The sequence below is a fragment of the Macaca nemestrina genome, chromosome 16 (genome assembly GCF_043159975.1).
Source record: "Macaca nemestrina isolate mMacNem1 chromosome 16, mMacNem.hap1, whole genome shotgun sequence".
NCBI lineage: Eukaryota > Metazoa > Chordata > Mammalia > Primates > Cercopithecidae > Macaca > Macaca nemestrina.
Window position 1 is genome coordinate 37902625 of NC_092140.1, and position 25871 is coordinate 37928495.

Below are 25871 nucleotides of genomic sequence, written 5' to 3' on the forward strand. Positions count from 1 at the left end.
GAGACTGACAATTTTCAAAAGCAGCAATTCCTATTTCTCTCATGTTTGTCACCCTATCCTTCACTTTCTCTTCTCACATTTTACTATAATCCACAAGAAGAATTGAGGCATCACTTCAATACTCTGTAGGTCACCTCACTAGAAGAATGGAATCTCCCCAGTAGATCACTTAGTTAATTGGGTATAATTCCTAGGTACAAGGAAGAGAATATCACAAAGTGAGAATCATTGGGACCATTTTGGAAGCTGACTACCACAAGACTTTTAATAATAAAGAATACAGACCAGTCAAAAATTTAGAATAGAAAAATAAACATTTAGAAATGTTGAGTTTCAGATGCCCAGCTAGTAGTAAGTTAGGTTTGCAGCCCATGAGAAATATTTGATTTTAAAATATGGTTTGGGAGTCTAGCACACATTGGTAGTAGTTGAAATTAGGGATGTCAATGCGCCCTCCTTGCCCTGAAAGCAAAGAGAAAGAAGGATTCACAATCAACCACCAGCATTTAAAGGACAGTTAAAGAAAGAGGAGTCAAGAGAGAAAAATATCTGGCATCCAGATAAATCAGAAGAAAAGCAGAAGAGAATAGCATTATGGAAAACAAGGGAAGAGAATAGCATTATGAAAAGAAGGGAAAGAAAACAACAAGAGAGAATCCTCTCAGGAATAGAGAGGCAGATGATGCCATAAGAAAAACTACCCAAACAATTTGAAAATCAAATAAAGTGGATATTTCGTGAGCAAAAACTCCAGAAGACTCATGAGTAAATAATAAGCGACGGTGAAGATCAGCTGCTGGCAACAGGGTGAGGGACCACCCAGAATCTGAAAGACCTCCTTGGTCTTTCACTCTGTGAGTCTGTTTCCTACTCAAGCCTCTTATCAGTCCTCCCAAAGCTACCACTCCCCTGACCCTCCAGTGTTAGAATGCCTCATCCCTTGAGGGAAAAGGTGGGGAGAGAAGCAGCACTCGTTCTTATTCTCTTGACCTCAAATGTAGGGTTACATTCCATCTCCACCCAATATTTTGAGTTTGAAACAAACACAATTATACACTTCACTGGAATCTTAATTCTTCTCTATTTCCATTATAAATCCTGAAAAGAGTGTTATGAGAATAGCATAAGGCCAATATGAATATTCTCACACTGGTGCCAAGGGTAAGACAGGTCTTTGTTAACACCTCACCTTTCAGAGCCTTTCAACCCATTTTCCTTCCAAAAGCATTTATCCAGTAACATATTTTCATGTCATTATAGCACATGTTCTTGCTCTTTTATCAGTAATGTAAGTGCTTGGGAAGAAATGTCAGGATCCAAGGTTGAATTCAGCATTCCTATTTAAGCAAGCTCTTATCAGTCAATATAAGGGCTCTCTCATTTTATTTTGTTATTTTTATTATTTTCCTCCTCATCCCACATTCCCACTCAATTATTTTCCTTGTCATCCCACGTTCCCACCCACTCCCATTTCCCTCTATTAAAAAGATGCCTTCCCTCAAGTATATATCCTATATATATCCTAAATAATTTAAAAGATTCCCAAATAAGTATATTACATGTACATGCATGTACATGTACATATCAAAAGGTACAAACAGTTCTGATGTCTGCTAAGAGGTAAATGGATAAACATGTTGTGGTCTATCCATACAATGGAATAGTATTCAGCCATAAAAAGGAATGAAGTGCTGATATGTGCTACAAAACATTATGGTAAGTGAAAGAAGTCAGTAAACAAAAGTCACATATTCCATTTGCATAAAATATCCAGAATGGATAAATTCAGAGACAAAATGCAGGTTGGTGGTCACCAGAAGCTGAAAGGAGGAGGAAATCGGGAGAAACCACTTAATGTTAAGAGGTTTTACTTTGAAATACTAGAAATACTTGAAATACTAGAAATTACATTCACAACATTGTGAATGTAATAGATGCTACTAAATTGTGTACTTTAAAATGGTTTTTCATGGTTTTAATACTTTATGTTATGTGAATTTCACCTCAAATTATTTTTTAATTTTTTAATGTCAGTGGTTTTTGGTTACACAGGTGAACTATATAGTGCTGAAGTCTGGGATTTTAGTGTACCTGTCTCAAATTATTTTTTAAAGATGACTTCTCTAATGTGTTTAAAAATGTAAATGTCTAGTTGTATTAGTTCATTCTCATGCTGCTATAAAGAACTACCCATGACTGGGTGATTTATAAGAAAAGAGGTTTAATTGACTCACAGTTCCACAGAACTGGAGAGGCCTCAGGAAACTTACAATCATGGTGGAAAGGGAAGCAAACACCTCCTTCTTCACATGGCAGGAGGAAGGAGAAGTGCTGAGCGAACAGGGAAGAGCCCCTTATAAAACCATCATATCTTGTGAGAACTCACTCACTAGCACAAGAATAACATGGCAGAAACCACCCCTATGATTCAATTACCTCCCACCAGGGCCTTCCCATGACACCTGGGGATTATGGGAACTACAATTCAAGATGAGATTTGGGTGAGGACACAGCCAAATCATACCACTAGTCTAGGCAAAGAATTTATGATTGAGACCTCAAAAGCACAGGCAATAAAAACAAGAATAGACAAATGGTACTTAAACTAAAAGGCTTCTACACAGCAAAAGAAATAATCAACAAAGTGAAAAGGTCACCTGTGGAATGGGAGAAAATATTTGCAAATTATATACATCCAAGAGCAGACTGAAATCCAGAATTTATAAGAGACAACAAAAATCCAACTAAACCCATTAAAAAGTGAGCCAAGGATATAAATAAACCTTTTTCAATAGAAGACAAATGGCCAACAAAAACATGAAAAAGTGTTCAACATTACAATCAGAGAAATGCAAATTAAAAACACTATATCATTTTACACCAATCAGAATGACTATTATTAAAAAGACAGAAAATGACAGATGTTGGAGAAAATGCAGAGAAACGGGAATGCTTATACACTGCCGGTGGGAATGTAAATTAGTGCAGTCTCTATGGAAAACAGTGTGGAGATCTGTCAAAGAACTAAAAAATAGAACTACCATATGATCCAGCAATCCCACTACTTCACATCTACCCAGAGAAAAAGAAATCAGTATATCAAAGAGATGCCTGCACTTGTATGTTTTCTGCAGCACTATTCACAATAGCAAAGATACGGAATCAACCTAAGTGTCCATCAGTGGAGGACTGGATAAATAAAATGTGGTATACATCCACAATGGAATACTATTCAGCCATTAAAAAATGAAATCATGTCTTTCACACCAACACGAATGGAACTGGAGGCCATTATCTTAAGCGAAACAACTCAGATGCAGAAAGACAAATACTACGTGTTCTCATAAGTGGGAGCCAAATAATGTATACACATGGAAGTAGAGTGTGAATGATGGAAGACGGGGACTCAGAGCATTGTGGGGATGGGAAGGGGGTAGATGATGGGAGGTTGCTTGGTGGATACAATGTGCAATGTTCCAGGGATGAATGCCCTGAAGGCCCTTACTTCACCACAATACAATATATCAAGGTAGCAAAATTGCACTTGTGCCCCCATGAATATAAATTTTTTTAAATGTTCTTTGGCCAGGCGCAGTGGCTCGTGTCTGTAATCCCAGCACTTTGGAAGTCTGAGGCGGGCAGATCACCTGAAGTCAGGAGTTCGAGACCAGCCTGACTAACATGGTGAAACCCTGTCTCTACTAAAACTACAAAAATTAGCCGGGCATAATGGCAGGTGCCTGTAATCCCAGCTACTCAGGAGGCTGAGGCAGGAGAATCGCTTGAACTTGGGAGGCAGAGGTTGCAGTGAGCCAAGATCACGCCATTGCACTCCAGCCTGGGTGACAGAGGGAGACTCTGTCAAAAAATAAAATAAAATAAAATAAAATAAAATAAAATAAAATAAAATGTTCTTTAACAAGTGCTGTTGCATATATATATATACACATACACACATACACACAGAGAGATAGTCTAATTTACATAAATGCCATTATGCACCAGATTTCTCTCATACATTGAATCATTTCATTATGTAAAATGTAAATCCTCATGAAAATGTACTACACCCCCCTAGGCTCTTACCCTTCCCAAAGTCACTTTCATTTTTACTTGATCAAAAAATATATATTTGATAAAATTTCAAGCATGACAACCTCCAACACATACAGGGAATACTCTGCATCAGGGAACCTTAATGTGACAATACAGAAATGTCTACTCATAAGATCAAGCCAGTTAGACCCACTTCTGCAAAAACTTCCTGAGTGCACAGGGTTAAGAGTTATCATCATAAGTAAAAGTGAAAAGACACTTTTATAAACAGTGTAAAAATAGAGACAAGGTTAATAAAAGGATTTATTACAAAAGTCCTAAATAAGATCCAAATCCTAACTAATTCTGAAAATGAGTGAATTACTTCTCAGCGCTATGACCTAAAGGCCTTACGAAGCTTAAACCAAGGCTCCCAGAATGACACCCCCTGGAAGTGTTCCCTGTCACTTAACCAAGTACTCTTGTCATGATTACTTTGGTCTGGTATTCCCAGAAAGGGTTCTTGCCTACTTTAAACAAGTTTTCAATTAAAAAAAAGAGCTGGCCTGGCACAGTGGCTCATGCCTGTAATCCCTGCACTTCAGGAGGCTGAGGCGGGCAGCTCATAAGGTCAGGAGATCAAGACCATCCTGGCTAACACGGTGAAACCCGTCTCTACTAAAAATACAAAAAATTAGCCGGGCGTGGTGGCAGACGCCTGTAGTTCCAGCTACTCGGGAGGCTGAGGCAGGAGAATGGTGTGAACCTGGGAGGCGGAGCTTGCAGTGGGCCAAGGTTGCGCCACTGCACTCCAGCCTGGGCGACAGAGAGAGACTCCATCTCAAAAAAAAAAAAAAAAGAGCTGAGTACATAGTACATAATGATGCTGATCAATTTACCCTTAAGCCAAGATACTTGGTGACCTCAACTCCTTTCCTATTTATAATCTGGCAAAGTCCCTGCCTCCTCTAACCCTGAAATTGACAATGCCAAAAATGTTAGCAAGTATGTGCCAGCAATCAAGAGATAACTGTTACTGAAGCAGAGAAATTCAGCTAAGTCCATATCTTAGCATTATGATTTATAGACATGGGACCCCAGTCAAAGTCATGAGAGGGAGTCACACAGCCATCCCTCAGATGCAGCTGATGCACGGTCAAAATGGAGGACCACTGACCCAGTCACTTGCTACACAAAGCGTGGCCACAGACCATCAGCATCAGGGTCACCTGGGAGCCTGCTAAAACTTCAGAATCTCTAGCTACACCCCAGACCTACTGAACCACACTCTGCATTTTAAGAAAATCCCTGGTCAGTGGTGGCTCACGCCTCTAATCCCAGCACTTTGGGAGGCCAAGGCAGGTCTCAATTCCTTGAGACCAGAAATTAGAGACCAGCCTGGGCAACACAGTCAGACCCTGTCTCTCTACAAAAAAATAAAATTATTATCCAAGTGTGGTGGCACGCACCTGTAGTCCTAGCTACTTGGGAGGCTGAAGTGGGAGTATATAGCTTGAGCTCGGGAGTTTGAGGCTGCAGTGAGCCATTATCGCACCACTGTATTCCAGCCTGGGCAATAAAGCAACACTCTGTCTCCAAAAAGAAAAAAAAAAAAGGATCCCCCCAGGTGAATTGAATTTTTGTGGACAAAAGTTTTTTGGCAATTAAAGTGAGGAAAATGTTTCATCAAATATAACTTAAGACAGTGTTTCCAGTTAGTATTCACACAAGTCACCCAGAGATTATGGAGTTTACTATTAGATCACCAAAAGTACTTGAATCTTATTCTTATGCTATATTGTGACCAGTTGTTTTAAAGCAACTTCTAAGCAGCAGGGTGACTAAAATATATCCAATTTTGCATTTTAATTATACCGTTTCTATTAAGAAAGCAGTTGTGTGTGCTTTGATGTGCTAGCACTGGTTTTTTTTTAATCTATTATTTTGGATAATCATCGCTTTTTATGGTATAGCTAATAATGGCATAGCTAATAATAAATGTATTTTGCCAAGTAACACCTACATTTCATGACTATAATATATAGGCAAACACTCAGAGATCCAATTTCAATAGTTATTTGTGAAGAAAATAAGCAGTCAGTCTCAGCCATTTTTTAAAATTTTTCCTTGGGGAACAAATTTCTCTCCAAAAAAAAAAGGTGGGGGTGAGGGCTCAGCCATTTGCTGATAACGAAGGAACTAAGGACAAGGAGAGCCGTAAAGTTTAGTAACATGTGAAAGTAAAAATAGGAACCAACTAGGAGAGCTTAAAGGAATTGCCAAGAGACACTGTGGGCCCAAGGGATTATGTAGGATAACAATGCCAGCACCATTTGGCAGAGCTGGAGCAACAGCCAAACCAACGAGGCAGAGCTGAGCTGGCAAGTTAGGGCAGCATCAGGTCAGGGAGGGCTGAGCATTCTGGTAAAGGCTAGTTGAAATGCTTCAGCCACTTGGGTTACAATTAACTACATAAAGCAATAACAGGCTGTGGCAAACTGCAGTATGAATTAAGTGACAGTCTTGCACATGATTCATCAAATTAAACTTTACATCAAAAATGAGATAATTCTAAAACTCACCGACTCTTTTCTCCCAAAGTGCTGAAATAGATGCTTAAGTTCCATTCTCAAGTTATCCATGTTCCAAAGCAAAACAAATAAGTAATTAAGAAAAAATGTCACTGTGACGCTAAAATGCATATTTTATGAAGCACTAACATGTATTTAACAAGGAACACTATACGGTAAAACTGTAAAGCCGGCTAGAAATTGGGCCTTTAGTGCAACCTTTCCCAATGATCTTTAGCATCACTTATATAGATAATGAGTCTAGATCATCACCTTTTGTTTAAGAATTTCCAGCCCCAGGGACTCACTGCTTTATGAGGCTGATTCACTTTTAATCCAGCACTTTTGGGAGGCTTAGGCAGGAGTATTGCTTGAGCCCAGGAGTTCCAGACCAGCCTGGGCAATATAGTGAGACCTCATCTCTACAAAAACCTTAAAAAATTAGCAGCGGGCCAGTGCCTGTAGTCCCAGCTACTCCGGAGGCTGAGATGGGAGGATCACTTGGAGCCCAGGAGGAGGAGGAGGTTGCAATGAGCCAAGATCATGCCACTGCTCTCCAGCCTGGATGACAGAACCAGACCCTGCCTCAAAAAAAAAAAAAGAAAGAAAGAAAAAAGAAAGTCTAAAGACTCCCTCACTGTAACTGTAAAACACTGATCCTAAATCTGCCCACCTAGTAATGCAAACTAAATCTCATCTTCCTCCCGTGACAGCCCCTTGCCTACTTAGACAATTCTCTTGCCTCATACTCCAACCTCACATCTTCTCTTTAGATCCCCCTTGTTTCCTCAACATCCATTGTCCCTCATGTGACATTTTCCAGTTATTCCCAACCGACCCTCCCCTTAATAGCCAATTTTCCTAAGCTAATATTTACTGAGTTCTTATGATATGCCAGGTAACATACTGAACCACTTTATGCTAATTATCTTATTCAAATTCTTACCAAAAAACGCTGTGAAGTCTTATTATCATTCCCACTTCACACATGAGGAAACTGAGGTGTAAGGGGTTATGTGACTTGCCCAAGGTCACACATTATGTTGTGGAGCTGGGATTCAAATCCAGCAGTTAGATTACTGAATCTGTGCTCTTAACCACTGTATTAGTCTCCTATTATTGCCACAACAAATTGCCACCATTCAGTTGTTTAAAACAACGCAATTTTATTATCTTACAGTTCTGGAGGTCAGAAGTCCAAAATCAGTCTGACTGACTTAAAATCAAGGTGCCCTTGGGACTATGTTCCTTCTGCTACACCTTTTAGGAGAGAATCCAGTTCCTCGCATTTTCCAGCTTCCAGAAGCCACCTGCATTCCTTGGCTCGTAACCCCTGTTCCTCCATCTTCAAAGTCAGCAGCCTCATGTAATCTGCCAAGTAACACCTACATTTTGTGACTACAATATATAGGTAAATACTCAGAGATGCAACTCAAGGTGCCCACCCAGCTCTCCTAGTTGGTCCCTATACATGAGGCTCCCTCACTCAGCCATCTGTCCGGTCCTCTCTCTCCTCGTTCCCTCTTCCTCTTACAGGTATGCTTGGAATTACACAGAGCCCACCTGGATCATGCAGGCTACACTCCTCATCTCAGGATCAACTGATTAGCAGCCACAATCCCATCTGCAACCTAATTCTTCCTTGCCTTGTAACATATTCACTATTTCCATGGATTACAACATGAACATCCTTGGGGGCCATTATTCCACCTACCACAACTGCCATGCCACCTTCAAGACATGTACCTGTGGGTTATGTCCTCCTCCCTGGAATGAAGCACCTGTAACTCAAATACTGGATGCCAGGTGTGGCTAAACATTACTCGAAGGCTCACTGATAATGCTCATCTCGTGTGAGTAACACTGTAATTGTGAGAGTTTAGTGAGGAAAAAAAGATAAAATGTGATTGGCAGTTTCTAGCATACAGTAAGTGGACAGAATTCCCCTAACTTCTCTTGTTACAGGCTATGGGTGCTTTTCATTGTAGCATCTGTATTAGGCCATCAGCTGAGATCATGTGTGGCAGCAATAGCCTGGTGACACCAACATCACTGTTCACAGGAAGATGACCACAGGAAGGTGAGCTTTAATGAACCATGGGCTAGTCAAATTTAGAAGAAAAGTAAGTTGGATATAGAGAAGAATCTGAATTGTAAACCCTGTGATGGTGTCAGTGAGGTGCCATGGATAAAGGCTTAAAATGCATGATTAAGTTTGGCGACAATATAAAACCAACTCACATGACTGATTTTTTTTCCAACTAAAATATCACTGAAATTTATCCTTCATAAATATTCTTTTGGAGACTTAGGCCCATCCAGATCATTTTTTAGTCTAGATTTTCATATCTAAGACACTAGCTACACTTTTTTGCTTCAACATGTGCAAACTGGACTAAGTATGTTTGCAAGGTTTTCACCCCATCTTTTTTTTTTTTAATGTAAACAGGGCAAGCACAAAGTCCTAAGGCCAACTACCAGAAACCTCACTTGAAGTTTACATGGATTTAAATATTTTGGCTTCTCGAAATTGAGCATGTTTATTCAACTATTTAAGATTTCACCTACAGAAAGTATTATCTGGTCCACTTTTTCTCATCTTGACAATACTGAGGCCATGACGACAGGTACCTTGCAGGAATCTAAAAAAGATGCTTAAAGGGAGAAAACTGGTAATAAAAATGAATAAAATATAAATAAATAAAATGAACATAATGTCAGGGAGATGACAAGAGACCAAGGAAGCCAGAAACTCCTGTCTATAGGACATCCCATATAATGGTCACTTTAGGGGAATGCAGGCCATTGTTGGCAGATCCATCAATACAAGCCAGATGCAAGGATTGCATCAAAAATCTCAGTATAAATACATGTTGGCTCAAATTTTAAAAACAAAAACTGTACAAGATGAACAAAACCCACCCATGGGCCATTCCACCACCTCTAGAGGGTCTCCCACACTCTCCATGGGGACAGGTCCATTGATCTGTTGCTTTAGAGCATTTTGTTTCTGGTGTACAAGGCTGGCTTCTAGTGATTACCCGATTTCTTAAAAATCACAAACTATCCCTTTTACCATCTTTTCCATGATGCTGCCAGGGAACAACATTTAAAATCTACATCACTCTTTTTATATATATATTTACCAATTAGTGATCTTCTGCAACTTGCTTCATCCTCTACAGATTCTCTCTTGATTTTCCCCTTCCCCCACCAACCTTCTGTCTTATATTTATTAACTCAATAAACTACTGGTGCAAAAGCCCCTCAATTCCCTCTCAATTCATTAGCAACTCCTATACACTCTTCCATCAAAACATATGGAAAATTTGACCTCTTCTCAGTAACACATCGAGAGACCCTTGTTGCTACCATTCCCTCCTGCCTGGACTACTGTCTTTGTCTGGTTCTCTGGAGAAAGAGGATCAACAGGATGTATATTGAAAGAGATTTTATTATAAAGAATCACGGAAGCAGAGAAGTCCCAAAATCTGCAGACAGCTGATGAGCTGATGGTATAGTTTACTCTCTAAGGCTGCAAGCCTCCTCTAAGAACCAGGAGAGCTAATGGAATGATATGAGTTCCTGTCTGAAAAGCAGCAGGCTCTACACTTAAGAGCTAATGTTTCAGTTCAAACTCCAGCAGTCAGACAGAAGAGTTCTCTATTGCTAGCAGGAGGGTTCGCCTTTTTTTCTAGTCCGGCCTTCCATGACTAGATGAGGCCCATTCACAGTAGGGACAGCAATCTGCTTTACTCAGATTACTAACCTCATACAATAACAGCCCCACAAACACACCCAGAATAATGACTGAACAAATATATCTGGGCACCCTATGGTCCAGTCAAGTTGACACATACGATTACCCATTATAACCAATGAAATTGTTCAACTGGCTTTCCTTCATCTTCTTGATTTCTTTCAGTTTATTTTTCACATAGCAACCGCTAATTTTGTATTATTCTTAACAGTTTTCAGATAAAACTCACATACCATATAATTCACCCATTTGTGTACAATTCAACGTTTTTAGTACTTCAACACAAATATGTGCATCCTTCATCACAGGCAACCAACGACCTAACAACAGATTTTTCTCAAAAGCCCCCAATACTTTAAGTAAAATGTAGCCTACCCAACAAAGCCCATGATGCTTTAACAGCCCCACTTGACTACTTCTCATTCTGTTCAGACCCTCAGGACTCTCCTTGCTGATTCCCTCTTTGTTCCTCTGTCTGGAAACCTCCCACCCACCCCACCAGGGCCCAATCCAGGCTCCTGATCAAATGTTGACTCAGAAAGATGTCCATGAGCCCTTGTCTAAAATGTTTCTCATACAAACACTCAATCATTCTTTATTCACATTTTTTTTCAATGTAACTATTGGTTACTGATAAGGTATTATATATTTTTTCACTGTAATTTTTGGCACCTGGAGCTGATATGCCATTTCATCACCTCTGGCACTTCTCCTGCACTCTCCACGGGAACCAGCACATGGATCTGTTGCTTTAGAGCATAGTGCTTCTGGTCGACAAGGCTGTGCTCCCTGCAACCCCCTACTCCACAGCATGTCAGCCCCATGAGGGAGAAATATTCTGTCTCTTTCACAGCTGTGACTCTGCCTTGTTTATAGCTGTGTCCCAAGTTCCTGAAACAGTGTCTGACACATAGTAGGGGTTCAATAAGTCTTTTTAGGATGAGAAGCAGTCATGGGCCTAAAATAAAGTGGGTGACCAGTACCTTCATACCAGTTTTACACCTTGGATTCTATTTCCTGTCAACTTTATTTGCTCTTCCCTTTCCAATTTCTACATAACAAAAGGTACCTAGGGGAGACATTCCAAGTTTATCTGAACTGAACGAAACTGTCATGTATGATATAATCCTACTTGAATACTGAAACAATTATTTTTACCTTTACAAGTTAATTACAGTGTTGCTTTAGCAATTCTAATTCATTAACATTTAAAAAAAAGTTGCCCTCAAGGCTGAAACTTGGCAAGTAAATGTTCATCTTAGATTTAAAAGCAGGCAGGTTTTGGAACTCCAGGAAGTGTTCTTAAACTTGTGCCAACGTTATGACTAAGAGATTATGGCTAGAAATAAAATAGCAGTTTCTTCATATGCAGTGCACATCAAGAGAGTATTGGAAACAACTACAATGTTGACCCTAAATTGTTAAGTTTTCTTTCTGGGTGACACTGACCTTTAATTGGGAATGGAAGAGATGCAGGCAGACAAGGAGACTCAAGAAAATTTCCAAAGAATACATTATAAATAACTCTACCATAATGAACTTATTTACATTCCATTTACATGACGGTGTTAAGACATTCAGATATTCACCATCAAGTATTTGTTATCTTGAAGACAGCAATGCACAATCTTCAGTTTATTCATATTGGATAACCTCAAACTGTCAAACTACAGGTGGTGATCCATAGAAGTTCCAGTAAAATAGACATTACAAAAAATGACTAAAATTAATATACAACCTTGAAAAATGTCATTTTTTAAGTGTGTTTTTGTGGGGTTTTTGTTCTTTTTTTAACTTGTAAGTTCAGGGGTAAATGTGCAGGTATGTTATACAGGTAAATTCACGTCATGGGGGTTTGTTGTACAGATTATTTCATCAGCCAGTACTAAACCTAGCACCCATTTGTTATTTTTCCTGATCCTCTCCCTCCTCCCATCCTGCACTCTCATGCAGGCCTTGGTGCCTGTTGTTCTCCTCTGTGTCCATGTGTTCTCATCATTTAGCTCCCACTTATATGTGAGAATATATGGTATTTGGTTTTCTTTTCTTGCATTAGTTTGCTAAGGATAATGGCCTCCAGCTCCACTTATGTCCCTGCAAAGGACACGATCTTATTCTTTTTTATGACTGCATAGTATTCTATGCTACATATGTACCACATTTTCTTTTTCCAGTCTACCATTGATGGTCATTTAGGTTGATCCCAAGTCTTTGCTACTGTGAATAGTGCAGCAATGAACATAAATGTGCATGTGTCTTTATGATAGAATGATTTAGGTATATACCCAGTAACAGGATTTCTGGGTCAAATGGTAGTTCTATTTTTAGCTCTTTGAGTAAACACCACACAGCTTCCCACAGTGGTTGAACTAATTTACACTCCCACCAACAGTTCATTTTTCTCCACAACCTCACCAGCACCTGTTATTTTTTGACTTTTTAGTAATAGCCATTCTGACTGTTGTGCAATGATCTCTCATTGTGGTTTTGATTTGCATTTCTCTAATGATTAGTGATGTTGAGCTTTTTTTCATATGCCTATTGGTTGCAGATATGTCTTCTTTTGAAAAGTATCTGCTCGTGTCCTTTGCACACTTTTTAGTGAGGTTGTTTTTTCTCGTACATTTAAGTTCCTATGGATGCTGAATATTAGACCTTTGTCAGATACAGTTTGCAAAAATTTTCTCCCATTCTGTAGCTTGTCTGTTTACTCTGTTAACAGTTCCTTTTGCTGTGCAGAAGTTCTTTAGGTTGATTACATCCCATTTGTCAATTTTTGCTTTTGTTGCGATTGCTTTTGGCCTCTTTGTCATGAAGTTTTTGCTTATGCCTATGTCCAGAATGTTATTGCCTAGGTTGTCTTTCACGGTTTTTATAGTTTGTGGTTTTACATTTAAGTCTTTAATCCATCTCGAGTTAATTTTTATATATGGTACAAGGAAATGTTTCACTTTCAATCTTCTGTGTATGGCTAGCCAGTTATACCAGCACTATTTATTGAATAGGAAGTCCTTTCCTCATTGTTTGTTTTTGTCAGCTTTGTCAAAGATCAGATGGTCGTAGGTGTGCAGCCTTATTTCTGAGCCCTCTATTCTGTTCCATTGGTCTATGTGTCTGTTTTTGTACCAGTAACATGCTGTTTTGGCTACTGTTGCCCCGTAGTATAGTTTGAAGTCAGGTAGTATGAGGCCTCCAGCTTTGTTCTTTTTGCTTAGAATTACCCTAGCTATTCAGGCTTTTTTGGTTTCACATTAAAAATATTTTTCCAGTTCTGTGAAGAATGTCATTGGTAGTTTGACAGGAATAGCATTGAATCTATAATTTGCTTTGGGCAGTGTGGCTATATTAATGATTTTGATTCTAATTCATGAACATGAAATATTTTTCTGCTTATTTGTGTCATCTCTGATTTTTCTCTGATTTCTCTAAGCAGTTTTGTAGTTCTCACTGTACAGATCTTTCACTTCCCTGGTTAGCTGTATTCCTACCTATTTTATTCTTTTGGTGGCAATTGTGAATGGGACAGCATTCCTAACTTGGCTCCAGGCATGACTGTAGTTAATGTATAGGAATGCCAGATTTTTGTACATTGATTTTGTATCTTGAAACTTAGCTGAAGTTGTTGAACAGCTTAAGGAGCTTTGGGGCCGAGACTATGCAGTCTTCTAGTTATAAAATCAAGTCATCTGCAAACAAGGATAGTTTGACTTCCTCTCTTTCTATTTGGATGTCACTTATTTCTCTTGACTGATTGCTCTGGCCAAGACTTCCAATACTATGTTGAGTAGGAGTAGTAAGAGAGGGTATCCTGGTCTTGTACCAATCTTCAAGGGCAATGCTTTCAGCTTTTGCCCATTCAGTATGTCATCTCTGGGTTTGGCACAGATGGCTCTTATTATTTTGAGGTATATTCCTTCTCTACCTAGTTTATGGAGAGTTTTAACATGAAGGGAGGTGGAATTTTATCAAAAGACTTTTCCGCATCTATTGAGATAATCATGTGGGTTTTTGCCTTTGGTTCTGTTTATGCGATGAATTACATTTATTGATTTGCATATGTTGAACGAACCTTGCATCCCAGCAATAAAGCCTACTTGATCATGGTAGATAAGCTATTTTATGTGCTGCTGGATTCAGTTTGCCAGTGTTTTGTTGAGGATTTTTGCATCGATGTTCATCAAGGACACTGGCCAGAAGTTTCCTTTTGAAAACATCATTTCCAATGTGTAAACTGACCTTATTCTTAGTAAATGGCTAAGTTTCATGCTACAAATTCTTACACAGGTAGAATAATACATTGATGATGGTAATACTGTAGTAGTCTCCCATGTCTTTATTTACAAGAAAAAAATACTCCATGTTTTTGTTATTGGTGTTTTGTTTTTAAGGAAATTGATGAGATTGACAAAGTGGTAAAATAAGAACATTTAAATGTTAGTGTTTGAGGCATTATGTCAGAACTTGTGACAGTGGCTTACCCTCCCTTTGAAATAAAACTATTTATTCAATATAGTTTTGATAAAGAGACCACAATTTAGCAGTTTTAATCAAGTTTATTGATATCCTTTAACATTTACTGTCTCTATTAGGAAATGAAAGAAAAAGTTTAAAATCAAGTATCTTTTAACTCAATGAAACACCAAGGTCTGATGCAATAGGTATAAAATTGCTCCAATATACTGATAGGTGAAAAATAAATAAAAGTTAAAGAGCATGATAATTTACAGAAATATACAGACTTCAATATTTATCTAATATACCAAAAAACAAAAGTAGACTTGAGGCAGAAGTTGTGCCAGACCCATGCTATAGGAGGGGACTTCAATGTTGCCCCTCCACACCCTCCTTAAGCTGCAGAGGCTGTTTACATCCATCTGATGATGGAGGTCATGACAGCCAGAATCAGCTCTGTACCAATGCTGCTGTTAGTGACTAGGCAAGTAAGCAGGCAAGGATGAGGGAGTCACACAGAATTCCCCCAGTGGAAGCCTTTCTTAAATTTTCTAGGTAGATACTCTCCTCAAACAAATCTAAAAAATTTTCTAGGTAGATACTCTCCTCAAACAAATCTACAAACTCAGCAATAAAATTCCAGAAGAGAAAATAGGCACTAATGATCTTACCTTTAAGTCGTTTTTTTAAACTAGCTCTAGAATACCACCTTCCTGTCTCTTCCCATGTTATTGCTTCTATCAGTGTTTTGCTTTTTTAATTTACTTTATTTATTGAAAGAGATGAGGTCTCACTCTGTCAGCCAGGTTGGAGTGCAGTGACTCAATCATAGCTCATTGTACCCTCGAGCTCCTGGGCTCAAGCAATCCTCCTGCCTTGACAAAACTTGGGTAGAAATATTTAAATTGTACAGCAGATTCCTCAGGTGAATTTTCTATTGCTGCTGGAAAGGAACAACCTGATGTGTCAGCAGTGACCTCCACATAGAGCAGGTCAAATTATTTTGCTGTGGGAGAGTGAGGGGAAGTGTGTAGTAGAGTAAAGATGAAAGAGTCAGAAGTAATTTCACACGAACTATGTACAAGAATATTAGCCATTAAAAACCTTCCAGAAAATAGCAGTAAGAAGGGATGCATAGACTTGCCTTTTATTTCTTATTTCCCTTGCCATTATGAAGTCAAGGGAAACAGACACATCCAACATCTTAAGCTAGCTGGCATCATTGCCCATTTCCTGCTTTCTACAGCACTCCTGAATGAGGAGACAATCTTCCCAACCTCTGCCTTACACCTTCTACTCCTGAAAGTAATCTGAACGATGCTCAATTCAGCACATATTTTTTATGCAAATGTGAATATACTAAGGATTTTCCCACTGAGCACACTGATTGACAGACATTCAAAGGAATGATTCAAACAAAATTTTCTGGTATATCTTTGCTTTTCAAAGGGAAATTAAAATGGAAAGCATGAGTAGGTAATCAAATCTAAAGTCAGCCAGCCAAAGAGCCTGTGTAAAGGGCAGTGCTTAATTTCTTAATTCTTTAGCTCAGTGGTTCTCAATCAGGGATTATTTTATCCCATGGGAGTCACTGGCAATGTCAAGAGATATTTTTAACTGTCACAAATGGGGGAATGGCATCTAGTGAGCAGAGGCCAGGGACGCTGCTCAACATTCCAGTATGCAGACGACAGACCTCCACGACAAAGAATTATTTGGCCAAAGTATCAACAGTGCCAAGGTTGAGAAACCTTGCTTTAGCTAAATGCAAATAAATCATGAGGGGTCCAGCTGACTATAGGTCTTGGGGTTAATGACTTCCCTGATGTTTCTACACATTCTATATTTCGTGCACACTAACATATCAGATGGTAAACATTATTCTGGTTCAATAGCTCTTTTTACCATCAGGATATCTCACCTGTTTTTTAAGGTTTTGTTTTGAGATTGGGTTTTTTGTTTTGAGATTGGATTTTTAAAAAAAAATCCCAAATGAAATTTTGGTTTTGAGTTTCAGTGATTTGAACATACCCACATTTAACACCAGCAAATTTTTTGGAAGGCTCAAACTCTTGGGTCAGATTTTAAAACATGGCTTTGTGAAGAACAGAAAGAAGAGATAGAGAACATGTATTTCTTTATAAAATTAAACTCAGCCAATTGAGAAAAGCCCTATCTCTATAAGAAAAAATCTAGGAAAACGTGGCTACTGTCCTCCCAAAGAAAAAATAATTACATGAATGTTTCAAGCAAAGCATTCAATATATTTCTAAACCATCTAAACATCTCTCTCTGTACTGCCATTGCTCAAGGGATATCTTCTGTGGTTTTCCCACAGGTCCACATGCAAAAGGTAAATCCATTGCCCTGACCCCAAAGCTAAATACACATGGTAGCTGAGGTTACTTGGATGAAAAGCATACCTACAGCAAAGGGTGTAAGAAAGGAGTAATGGAAGATGGGGTGTGGAACACCATAATGACTCAGCTAAAACCCTTACACAGAAATTTTTACTATATTTGAACTGCCTTGGTGTATCTATCTTACACAAACCTCCTTCACAGTACCCACCTCAACCTGAACTGAATGAACCAAAAAAACCCAACACTCCTGACCACAGTTCATTTGGCCAAGACGACTATCTTCTTATGGAATTCATCCACAGGCTGGCCAGTGACCTGGGATATTTGTAGCCTTCAAAGAAAAGGAATCCATTCAGATTCCTCTTTGAGAACCTCAACTAAGAGACACCAAAGAAATTCTGCTGGAAATGGGGAAAACTGGGTGAAGGGTACAGAGGATCTTTTTTACTGGTTTTTGCAGTTTTCTGTGAATCTTTATTTATTTCAAAGTAAAAGGTTTTGTTTTTTTAAAAAAGGTATTAACTAAAACATATACCTATCTGTACTAATTTCCTAGAGCTGTATTTGGTACTTTGTTCATTTTGGTAAAAAGTACCAAAAAACCAGGTGGCTTAAAATAACAAAGATTTTTTATTTGCAGTTCTGGATGCTAGAAGTCCAAAATTAAGGTGTTAGCAAAGCCACGCTCCCTATGAAATCTATGATTGGCCAGCAATCGTAGGTGTTCTCTGGCTTGTAGATGCATCACTCCAATCCTATCTTTATATGGCATTCTTCCTGTGTGTCTGTGTCTTCACAGGCCATCCTTTTAGAAGGACACCAGTCATATTAGATTAGGGGTCCTCCTTACCCCAGTATGAGCTCATTATAACTAGTTATATCATCTCCAACAACTCTATTCCCAAATAAGGTCACATTCTAAGGTACTGGGGTTTAGGACTTCAACATATTTATTTTTCGGGTGGGAGGCACAATTCAACCTATAGCACTACCCCATCAAAGACCTAGATCTAGAATCTATTATTTTTCACAATGGAAATCTTGTTCATTCATTTCTTTAAAAAATCTTTGATCTCCTATATGTATCAGTCACTATACTAGATGCTGTGAACACAAAAATGGCTAGTTTGACAAGTCTGGCTCAGATTATTTATTCTTCTGGAAGTGTCAACGAAGTCTTCTAACATCCTCCTCCTCAAGGAATCCCTAGAGGTCAGCCTTCATAGTTCCCCTACAACTGCTCATGGACATTCAACAAATGTCACAGTCCACTGTAATGCTCTGTGGCACATTTATTATGTGGTGCTTTCTTGCTTGTTTGCTAACTTATTTGCCTTGTCTCCCCTCTTTAACTAGAATGTAAACTCTTTGAGGTCATGGTTTGGGACTTCATTGTTCCTTTGATACACACCTATAAACTAGAAAAATCTTCAACTTAGTAAGCACTCAATTATTTATTTAAAAAATGAACATTCTTTGACTGTCTGCATGTCAGACTACCTGTATATTTAGTCCTCATAACAACCTTTCCCAGGCATCTGCTGGAGCCCTAATTCATACTTGGAATTAAGGCTTTGAAAAGTTTTACTATAACCATCCTGACAAACAGGCATCAGAAGGAGTCAAGTGAGGCATGATGACAACTTCAAACCAATTGGGCTTAGCCCAGTTCTGCAGCTGTGGTCACTTTTATGCTCCTACAGCCAATCGAAAATGCTCAGTGTCCTGTATTCGAAAAATATTCCTATTTGATACACAAGAAATACAGTCCACTTTAACTTCTAAATATAAAATCCAAACTAGATAGAATTTCTGGTGCTTGAAATAGAAACACTTGGAGAGATCCTTGAATTTAAAAATAAAATACACTTGTGCTTTCATGTAATCATACAATCAGAAAATTGAATAAAACCTCCACTGGCCAACAACAACAAACCACTACAATTCGAGCATTCCAAATATGAAGGGTGGATGAGATCAAAGTCTAATTTGCTTTAAAATGCATGTAATTGATCCAAGAAATGACAATTTTAAATTAAAGCAATAAGCTATTTAATTAAAACCATTTGAAAAAATATTTTCAATACTATTGAAACTTACTATTAAAAGTATATTATATAAAAATAAGATATTTTATAAGTCATTTTTATATAAAGCTTATTTGTTTTATTAAACTGAATATTTCCTCCTAGAAAGTGCAGTGGCTCACGCCTGTAATTCCAGCACTTTGGGAGGCCGGGGCGGGCAAATCCCAAGGTCAGGAGATAGAGACCATCCAGTCCAATGTGGTGAAACCCCGTCTCTACTTAAAAAAAAAAAAAAGCAACTTGAGCAAAGTCTCACGATACAAAATCAATGTGCAAAAATCACAAGCATTCTTATACACCAGTAACAGACAAACAGAGAGCCAAATCATGAATGAACTCCCATTCACAATTGCTTCGAAGAGAATAAAATACCTAGGAATCCAACTTACAATGGATTAGTAAAGCACCTCTTCAAGGAGAACTACAAACCACTGCTCAGTGAAATAAAAGAGAACACAAACAAATGGAAGAACATACCATGCTCATGGATAGGAAGAATCAATATTGTGAAAATGGCCATACTGCCCAAGGTTATTTATAGATTCAATGCCATCCCCATCAAGCTACCAATGAGTTTCTTCACAGAATTGGAAAAAACTGCTTTAAAGTTCATATGGAACCAAAAAAGAGCCCGCATTGCCAAGACAATCCTAAGTCAAAAGAACAAAGCTGGAGGCATCACGCTACCTGACTTCAAACTATACTACAAGGCTACAGTAACCAAAACAGCATGGTACTGGTACCAAAACAGACATATAGACCAATGGAAAAGAACAGAGCCCTAAGAAATAATACCACACATCTACAGCCATTGGATCTTTGACAAACCTGAGAAAAACAAGAAATGGGGAAAGGATTCCCTATTTAGTAAATAGTGCTGGGAAAATTGGTTAGCCATAAGTAGAAAGCTGAAACTGGATCCTTTCCTTACTCCTTATACGAAAATTAATTCAAGATGGATTAGAGACTTAAATGTTAGACCTAAAACCATAAAAACCCTAGGAAAAAAAACCTAGGTAATACCATTCAGGACATAGGCATGGGCAAGGACTTCATGTCTAAAACACCAAAAGCAATGGCAACGAAAGCCGGAATTGACAAATGGGATCTAATTAACTAAAGAGCTTCTGCACAGCAAAAGAAACTACCATCAGAGTGAACAGGCAACCTACAGAATGGGAGAAAATTTTTGCAATCTACTCATCTGACAAAGGGCTAATATCCAGAACCTATAAAGAACTCAATCAAATTTACGAGAAAAAAAAACCAAACAACCCCATCAAAAAGTGGGCAAAGGATATGAACAGACATTTATCAAAAGAAGATATTCATACAGCCAACAGACACATGAAAAAATGCTCATCATCACTCGCCATCAGAGAAATGCAAATCAAAATCACAATGAGATACCATCTCACACCACTTAGAATGGCAATCATTAAAAAATCAGGAAACAACAGGTGCTGGAGAGGATGTGGAGAAATAGGAACACTTTTACACTGTTGGTGGGACTGTAAACTAGTTCAACCATTGTGGAAAACAGTGTGGCGATTCCTCAAGGATCTAGAACTAGAAATACCATTTGACCCAGTCATCCCATTACTGGGGATATACCCAAAGGATTATAAGTCATGCTGCTATAAAGACACATGCACACGTATGTTTACTGCGGCACTATTCACAATAGCAAAGACTTGGAATCAACCCAAATGTCCATCAGTGACAGACTGGATTAAGAAAATGTGGCACATATACACCATGGAATACTATGCAGCCATAAAAAAGGATGAGTTTGTGCCCTTTGTAGGGACATGGATGCAGCTGGAAACCAACATTCTCAGCAAACTATCACAAGAACAGAAAACCAAATACCGCATGTTCTCACTCATAGGTGGGAAGTGAACAATGAGATCACTGGGACACAGGAAGGGGAGCATCACACACCGGGTCCTATTGTGGGGAGGGGTGGTGGCGAGCGATAGCATTAGGAGATATACCTAATGTCAATGACGAGTTAATGGGTGCAGCACACCAACACGGCACATGTATACATATGTAACAAACCTGCACGTTGTGCACATGTACCCTAGAACTTAAAGTATAATGAAAAAAAAAAAGAAAAGTAATAAAGATCAGAGCATAACTAAATAAAATAGTGACTAAAAAATGCAAAAGATTAATGAAAAAAAATAAAAAAAAAATTAGCTGGGTGTGGTGGCATGAGCCTGTAGTCCCAGCTACTTGGGAGGCTGAAGCAGGGGAATTGCTTGCACCCAGAAGGCGGAGTTTTCAGGGAGCCGAGATCGCCCCACTGCACTCCAGCTTAGCGACAGAGTAAGACTCCATCTCAAAAAAAGTTTTAAAAAGACTTCAAAAACTAAATTTTTTTCATTTTATTCCTTAAATAACAAACCTCTTCTGACTCACTGTATTACCAGTAGAAAATTGTGTGTGTGTGTGTGTGTGTGTGTGTGTGTGTATGTGTACATAGACACACAGAACCCACCAATCTTAGATGTTGTCCCATTTTTGGAAAGGGCTCACAAGCTCCAGGGTCCTACAAACCTCCCCTCTCCTCCTGAAGCGGGGGTAAGTGGGGTGGGACAAATAGAGTCATGGCATGAGAATGTTTTTAGAAAAGTACAGGATAAAAGTTGGGTAGAAATATTTAAATTGTACAGCTCTATGTGTATGTATATACATATATATATACACACACACACATATATACACATAATATTTTTAACCTAATCAAATTTGAAATCAATAAAATTATTAGGTCAGCTGCCTATTAATGATAGATATAGAATGGAGGAAACTTGGTAGGTAGGAAGGAATTAATATTTGAGCCCAGCTGCTCTGGGAATTTTATGTATATTTTATTTTGAAATAAAATTATTAACAATTTTTCATTCCTTCTCTCCTAGACAGATATTTTCTGAGGAACACTCTGCAACCAACACCCCTATCAAGAATTTAATGACATTAAATGACATTTTTGTAACTTCTGCAAATCCAGAAATGTTGGTATTGCTAACTTTAATTACTCATGCCTTTAACATCTGTAAACACATGAATGGTCAAACAGAAATTTCCTGAATGCATTATAAACAGCATGAATAGTCTAAAAATAGTAAGGTTTGTGTTTACGTTCCAATTATTAGCTATCTTAAACTTCAGAGTGCTCTGAAGTTGATTTAACTTACTTCTATTATTGCGTTGATTTTTAAGGATTTCTAACATTTTAAAAATTATCCATCATTTGTATTTGATTGTAAATTATTTCCACAGGCAGAGCCCCACACTATTACTGTCCTCTGAAATGTCTTACCCCATCTGAGTAGCTACCTTGGGACAGTGTGGGGTATATTTTATACACAAAATCCTGATTTGAAAGCTAGAAAGAATCTACAGAACCATCACGCTCATTTTATGGGTAATATTACTGTGGCAAAGAGGAAGACAGAGACTTGTGCAACCTCACACAGGACTTTGGTGGGAAACCTATTACATAAAGTAACAGAGCTAGCAGGCCTTGACTATTTTGGAAATGCACTTAGGGTCTATGTGCTGGCTGAGGGCAATGCACAAGCATCACGTGGCAGAAACATGACAACTGGTGAACGTCTCGCAGTCTGAGCCACCATTGTGGTAGCCAGCAAACAGCTCACATAGGGCTGAGCTTCAGAAGAAGGTGACCCTGAGCAAATGCAATTTGTGGAAGAAATAAGCCAAGAATGTAAATATATGAAGTTTGAAGGCACAAAAATCAAAACAAACAATTAAAAAATAAAATAAAAGCCTCCAGGCAAAAGGGAAACAGAAAGGAACTACAGATAAAAGGAAGACATCACCAAACACACTTTGCTTCAACAAAAAAACCATAACCTAATTTCAATGGTAATTGCAGATACAAAAACCTGCCAATGCCACCTCTTTACATTTCAAAGACCAATAAATTTAGTTGTGAAGGTAATTTACTACTTACCAATCCTGCTATTGGTGTAGACAGTCTATTGATCTTCTTAATGACGCCAGGTTTAAGCTTATTAATCAAACTGAAAGTAAACAAATACAGATGCAATTAAAAGATGCCAATATCAGTTTTTTTAGCATTCTCAAAAATCACATATATCACTATTCCCTCCCCTCAATGTGTTATACAGAGCCAATAGCCCATAAGAAAGTAAATAACCAAGACATCAAGTCTAGAGACAAAGAGGGGCACCACACACAACGGTGAGCGGACCTCCGTAGTCTATATCCTTTATGTGTGGACACAGACCCACTTACATATCCAAAACCATCCTTCAAAGAGCTAGTTTCACAATAAAGAAAAGTAATATTTGGTTCTGTTTCAAGTGCCAGTTTAAGAATCTCTTCATTATAATTTATCTCACTTCACCCAAAGAATACTATTTTCTACTAATAGTTTTCATTGATTGTTTTTCCCAAACTGATCATTTTTAAAGGTATCTTCAAAATCATATTATTTTGCCACATTTAAAAGGTGAGGTGGACTCATACAAATAGTCAACTAGTTTTTATTGGTAACTCATTCAAGTCCATAATTGATTGCTTTATTACCACAGCAGAATGACTGGGCAAACATTAAATTCAATGCACCAGAACTCCCCCAAATTAACTAAGTTACCTCAGAATCTAGTATTTTAGATTAAACAGAATCAGTTTAAGTTAACATGAAAGACACGGCAAAGATATCTATGTCTCCATACTCTATAAAAAAGAAACTCAGTTTTGACAACTGAAACTTGGTACAATTTTGCTTCTAAATCTAGATTATTATGAACTCTTTTTTATTGATTTAGTTCACTGACACTCTGCCAGATCGTGTAGAAATTTAACACTATAAAAATGCTTTTCTATTAATGTTACCTTGGTTAATTAATCGTTAATCACTGTCAGAGAACAGTATCTTGAAACTGATTTTCCTATTCAAAAACCCATACACAAGAAATAATTCTTTATTCTGTAACAGAGCTCCAAAAAGAAAGCAAATAAAGAAGAAATCATGAAACATTCTTAATTGACTGGTCTCCTTAGCAAAATGGGCAGCAAAAAAAAAAAAAAATCTGAAACCTGTGGAATGTCACTCCTTCAACATTCCAAAGACTTACATATACACTTGAGTTTGCTGAAAATAAAAAAAGACAAAAGTCTTGATTTAATAACCTACAGAATGTTGTTCAACAGGATTCAAAATTACAAAACAGTGGCTATGAAGATCTCATTTTGTGAACAAAAGATGTTTTTCTGTTTTCATGGTTTCTACACACAAAGATTAGACAAGTTAGTTAATATAGCTAATAATACCATTCTCCCAACTCAATTTCCTAGAACAATTATTCCATGATACCTAATTTCTGATTTGTACACAGAAAGCCAAGTAGAAAGCAAAGCTTTCTCCCTTCATGTCCACATGATCTTTTTCTTAATCACTAGCTGAGAAGTCAGAAATGAATTGAGTAAGTTTATAAGAAATAACAATTGCAAATTAATTCTCCTAGTTGTTCCTTATTAACAAAGTATTTCTATATTTCTGTTACTGGTGGCATTCTTGCAATGCATAGAAGAACTAGTAACTGCAGCATTATGGAATAGGAACATAATTCTGGAAAGTATAAATCAAGAAATTATTTGCAGTTTGTGACCACTAGCTCGGCACTGACTTTCTTACAGTAACTTGTATTTTGAAATTTGATCTTTAAATGACATAAATTGAGGCCATTATGAGCTGAGGAAACATATAAAATGTCAGGAAAGTCTGGCAGGAGGAAGAGTGTCATAAATTTCTACTCCACCTATTTGAGTCACTGGTGACTTTGGCCAGGTCATTCAGCTTACCTGTTTATATCACATATCATTTTTACATTACAGGTTTCATAAGAGAAAGTACATTTTAAAAAACACAGTTTCTGAAATTAATAATAGCACAACCTACTCTCAATTGGGTCAGCCAAGGGGAGTAAGAGATCCAGGTAAAGGGAATAGAAAAGATAAACGATGTCTCCCAATAATGAGTTAATTAACACTTCCCTCATCAGAAGGTTCAAAGCTATTACTTAGAAGTGACACACACACAATGGATTAGCATTCCTTTTCCACCCTAAACCTTCAAGTACATGTGCAAACACGGAAATAAACTGAGGAAAAAACAATACTCTGAATAACACACAAACTAGCCTCTAAAAAGTTGAGTCACTAAAGGAAAATGCTGTTTTCTTTTGTTAGCAGTGACAATTCTAAGGACTACAAGATGGAGAAAAGACACATAGAGTCTTGGCAAATGCTGAACACCCAATTAAATTTTGAATCATCAAAAATTATTTTCATATACAATTAAAGGACAACCTTTTAGAGTATTTCTTCTAAGGAGGAAAACAATGGGTCTCATAAAATGTAAACTTCTGTGAAATTTAAGTCTGCCTAGAGGAATGGGGCATAGCCTTATGTCAAATCAAAAACAGGAGTCATCTATGGAAATACTCTCTTCTACAAATAGAACTTCTTTGCCTAACAAGTGTTCTTCAATCACACATACGGAATTCCTAAGGTAACACTGGCTTCAGGTAACTGATTCTAT

General features: G+C 38.0%; 1 protein-coding gene across 14 annotated transcripts in view; it reads right to left on the minus strand.

Moving 5' to 3' along the window:
* LOC105481741 (LIM domain 7) overlaps nt 1-25871 on the minus strand; it is a 233405-nt gene that overhangs the window by 105402 nt on the left and 102132 nt on the right. For all 14 annotated transcript variants that reach the window (XM_011741470.2, XM_011741469.2, XM_011741471.2 and 11 more), the window contains exon 4: nt 23256-23325. In XM_011741470.2, coding sequence (XP_011739772.2) covers nt 23256-23325 — 70 coding nt within the window. The remainder of the gene's footprint in view (nt 1-23255; nt 23326-25871) is intronic.